The sequence below is a fragment of the Elephantulus edwardii genome, unplaced genomic scaffold (assembly GCF_000299155.1).
Source record: "Elephantulus edwardii isolate Elephantulus edwardi_28Jun2011 unplaced genomic scaffold, EleEdw1.0 scaffold00259, whole genome shotgun sequence".
Taxonomy (NCBI): domain Eukaryota; kingdom Metazoa; phylum Chordata; class Mammalia; order Macroscelidea; family Macroscelididae; genus Elephantulus; species Elephantulus edwardii.
Window position 1 is genome coordinate 62,049 of NW_006400009.1, and position 4,556 is coordinate 66,604.

The 4,556-nt window shown below is 35.0% G+C and overlaps 1 protein-coding gene across 1 annotated transcript in view; it reads left to right on the forward strand.

Moving 5' to 3' along the window:
- Positions 1-2,991: 2,991 nt before the first annotated feature.
- The window catches only part of FBXL21 (F-box and leucine-rich repeat protein 21), a 17,569-nt gene continuing 16,004 nt past the window's right edge, over positions 2,992-4,556 (forward strand). Inside the window, exon 1 of the mRNA XM_006899484.1 lies at positions 2,992-3,376. Coding sequence (XP_006899546.1) covers positions 3,002-3,376 — 375 coding nt within the window. The 5' untranslated portion in view covers positions 2,992-3,001. The remainder of the gene's footprint in view (positions 3,377-4,556) is intronic.

Here is a 4,556-nt window from a genome sequence, read left to right on the forward strand (position 1 = left end):
GTTACAAACACATATACTAGTCATTGAAAACCTTAATATTTTTTAGAGTAGAACTAGAATTTATTCATACTCAATTGAAAACATTATAACATTTGAAAAATCAAGTGTGTTCATTTGTAAAGAATGAACAAGAGTAATTTGAATAGTACTAGACTTTTCCACATTGTGTAACATGATCCAGCATCAGTTTAAAAAATATTCTTCTGTAATTAATTAAGATGTGACTTAGCAGAGCCTTTTGTCTATTTAGGGAGTTCTTTTGGCACATGCTGTAGGGAATTGCACTACCGACCCAAAGGTGTGCATTTCAACTCTGGAGTCCACCATCTACTCCACAGCAGAAAAATGGACGGTCCCTTCTGGCGCGATTTACAAATTCTGAAAACTCCACCAGCACTGAAGCTGCCCTGGCTCAACAGTAATGAGAGTGACAGTCTAACTTATGTAGTGCTATATATCCTACTCATAAGCAGAACTGAATTTTTATTTATGCATTCTGATGAATCTATTTTTGTGGTATTTTACCAAGATAGGAAGTGAAATCAAATGGATGTTGGTGAGTACCCCATGGGAGCAGTTACTGCATTGCGTTCATTCAGAGTGAGCTATAACTTGGAAGCCTTCTGTAGGTAAGAAAGTTCTGTAGCTTCAAAAGAAAATGATCCTTTTTTTTTTTTTTAATGATCATGTGTATTTAGGCTGGCATGTTTGTGAAAGTTTTAAGATAAGTGAAGATCAAGTTAGCTGACAGGCTAAAATATATGTCACTTAATTTACATAGCTATAAAATTAAACTTTCAGTTTATGATTTGTGGATGAGTTTTATACTCTGACAATTAATGTATAATTAATTATACATTATTATATAATAAGAAAGAGGAAGTTAGGAAAATACTATTTTAAATAAAACTGTTCTTTTCTTAAAATTGCTATTTTAGTACCCCGTTAGTTACTTAGGATGATTCTGCTATTGGTGAATTGATAACAATTATACTATAAATGTTAATAAATTATTCAATGTTCTAAGATACAATATATAGCAAATACTTTTGTTTAGAATGACAAGGCAGTTTTATAACCTGGCATTTGGATATAGTTTTTGTTTCATTTTTGTCTTTACTGCTTTTTTACTAAACAATTATATTAGGGGTAATTAAAAAAAAACCTAGTGAAATTTTAGCTATCCATTTTTTTGTTGTTGTCTAGTAAAACTCTAACAATGAAAATGTCTGAATGTTCTACACTTCTGAGTTTAGAAATCATTGTCTGTCACTGCCTTTCCTGTGCCATAATTTTTCATTTTAGGGAATTAGAATTATATAGATCAAACTCTTTAAAGGTATTATATATTTTGAATTATTAGTAGTCTGCAGATTTATATAGTCTACATTAAATTTCTAGACAAGTTCCATGTTTATAACTCTTTTAATCAAACTAAAATGTATCATAACTTTTTTGTCAGAGCTTTGCATTTCTGTTTTCAAACCTTAAATATGACCTTTGTTCAGTGACCATTATATGTCAGTCCTGCTTCTGGGATCCAACCTTTTGTTATGGCTAAGAATTATTTACATCATACAGTGAATAACAAGACAAAACCTATTTACATATTAAATAAATATTATATTACATTTAAGGGTATGTGTCAATTACAAGACTAAGTTTTCCATAAATATATATATATATATTCTGGTCAATTCCAACTTATAGGATTTCCAAGGTTGTAATCTTTTTGAAAGGTTTATTTTTTCCCCCCTCCTGAGGAACAACTGGTGGTTTTCAACCAACAGCTTTTCACTTAGTAGTCAAGTACTTAATCATTGTTTCACCAGAAATCATCCTTTTAAGGATGAAAGAAATAGTAAACAATCAAAGTAAAATAGGATTCAGAATCATTTTGCCTATCAATTAATTGTATCCTTAAAATTATTTTGGATTTTATGGGGGAAATTAATATAAGATGACAGTATATGCTTGAATCTATCCCAGCCTCAAATTTGTTGAAACTTGGTTTCATCTCAGGCTGAGTATTCCTGGAGATTCATCCTTTCTTTTTTTAAGGTAGAATGCTAATTCCATTGCTATTTTATTTTGGCCAGTGAGGATCAGATGTGTTGTTCACTCAAGAGACTCTTTCCCTGTCATTTGCCTTTTAAAAAAAAATTATAGATTGCCCCCTCCTTCTCCAGCAGAGCATCTGGTGGATTTGTACCGCGTACCTCTGGGATTGTAGTGCAGCGTCTTGCCACTGTGTCATTTGCCTTCTCTAGAGCTCTTGTGTCCTGGGAATAATCTGAAAATTACTACATTTAAATTTTCAATAATTGTTCTTTTGATTTAAATCTTGAAAATGGCCCAGAGAAACTAATTTGGCAGTTTAATATAAACACAAAAATGAAAATATTAATTGAACACTTACTGTGTTCTGTTACTTCTAAGCATTTATATCCTCACAACAACCTTATAGGTACTACTATTATCCCTGCTTTACAGTGGATACAGCTAAGGCTGAGATTAATTTTCCTCAGGTAAGATTTGTCCAGACCTATGCTTTTAATTTTGGTTTATCATCTGCTTACATGCCTAGGAATTCTTAGCACAATTGCAATGTGCTGCTTCTACTTCTGTTTTTGTGAAGGAAATAGGAAGGATATCATACTAACCAGGAATAAATCTAAAACATGCACTGCCTCTTTGGCATTTACTCTTGGAAGCTGCTTCCGAAGCACACACCCTCATCAGATGTCATTTTCTTATTGTTTCACTTCAGACTATCCTGACTTCAATCATAGCATTTACCCAGTTGACTATAAGCTCTTTGGGAACTGATTTACTCTTATTTCTCTCCACTCTAAGCCTATAGCAGTGCTTACATTATAGTGGACATTTCTATTACATAGATCTTCCTGTGTTCTAATGTTACTTTTCTCTACAAACAGAACACAATTATTTGTTGGAAATATGGGAAAGAAAGCAAACAAGTTGTTTTACTGTTTGCAGAATGAAGAGGAACAGTTTATCTGCTGTGAATAAAATTGCCCAGTCTTCACCAGCAGTGAAACAGCCAAAGTTTGGATTCTACTCTTCTCTCAACCCTCTCAACCAGACTCATACGCTCACAGTTCTTCTTGACTGGGGGAGTTTGCCTCACCATGTCGTATTACGCATTTTTCAGTATCTTCCTCTGATAGATCGGGCCCGTGCTTCGTCCGTGTGTAGAAGATGGAATGAAGTTTTTCATATTCCTGACCTTTGGAGAAAGTTTGAATTTGAATTGAACCAGTCCGCTACTTCATACTTCAAGTCGACTCATCCTGATCTCATTCAGCAGATAATTAAAAAGCATGCTGCTCATCTACAGTATGTTAGCTTTAAGGTAAGAAAAAGGATTCAGTAGAAACAGCTTCTCATATTTTGGCCCCACCATTTTTGTATAATTAAATTTTCATGTTGATGAAGTAAATAAAATGTGCCATTTTTTCCAACCATTTCCTTTATTTTCCTTTAGTTATTTGCATAAACTTAGACTTTAGTTTCTTTCCTCTTCATGCTAATTGTCTTGTAATGCTTTCTCTCAAGCAGCAAAACCAGTAAAATGCGCAGACATGGTTCTTCTAGGTATGTTCTATATGTTAGTCAACAGGTGGAATATTCCTATGCCCTGAGATGTTTAGCTAAGAGAATTAAAAGACTGGAAGACTTTTGGAGGATGTTCATATTTCTATTCTGAAGGCTGAATATTGCTATACTGATTGGTTAGATCCCAACATGTTTGTTGAGGCAGACTGATTTAATCACTTAAAACTATCTCTCGACCAGTTTTTGACCAAAAACTGGGCATCATAGCCTAGCCAAGTAGACATATTGAATCATACAAACATTGACAGTTTGGGTCTATGTAAGGTAAACATTTGAAAGTAGAAGTGCTTCTTGTTGCTCTGAGGTACTGTTGAATCAGTTCCAACTTACAGTGACCATATGTGTGGACAGCGTGGTCCTGTCCTGTCACCAGTCATTGTTAGTTTGTAGGCTTGCTTGAGCCCATTGGTGCAACTACTGTAACACTCCATCTCTTTGAGGGTCTTCTTACCCACTGACCCTTCTCCTCTACCAGGCATTAGGTCCTTCTGCAGGAACTAGCCCTTCCAGGTAACCTGACCAAAGTATGTGAGATGAATTCTTGAAATCTTTGCTTTCAAGGAGCATTTCCACTGTACTTCTTCCAATATAGACTTGTTCATTTTTCTGGAAATCGGATATATATGGATAACCAGTCTTTGAAAAATATATTTATCCATTAAGTAGGGGGAAAGACTGCCTCTTTAACAAATGGAGCTGACAGAACAGTGTTGTTGTTGTTGTTGTTGTTTGATGCCGTCGAGTCGTAGATGACTCATAGCTACCCTATGAACGAACAGCCTGAGCACTGTTCGTACATAGAGTTTCTGGAGGCAAGCCATTTTGGAAGTGGATGCCGCTCCTGCTTCCAGGCTTGATTTAGTCGGGAAGCTCCAGCCAACACTGTCCACCATGAAAGAAGACCCATATGTCATATC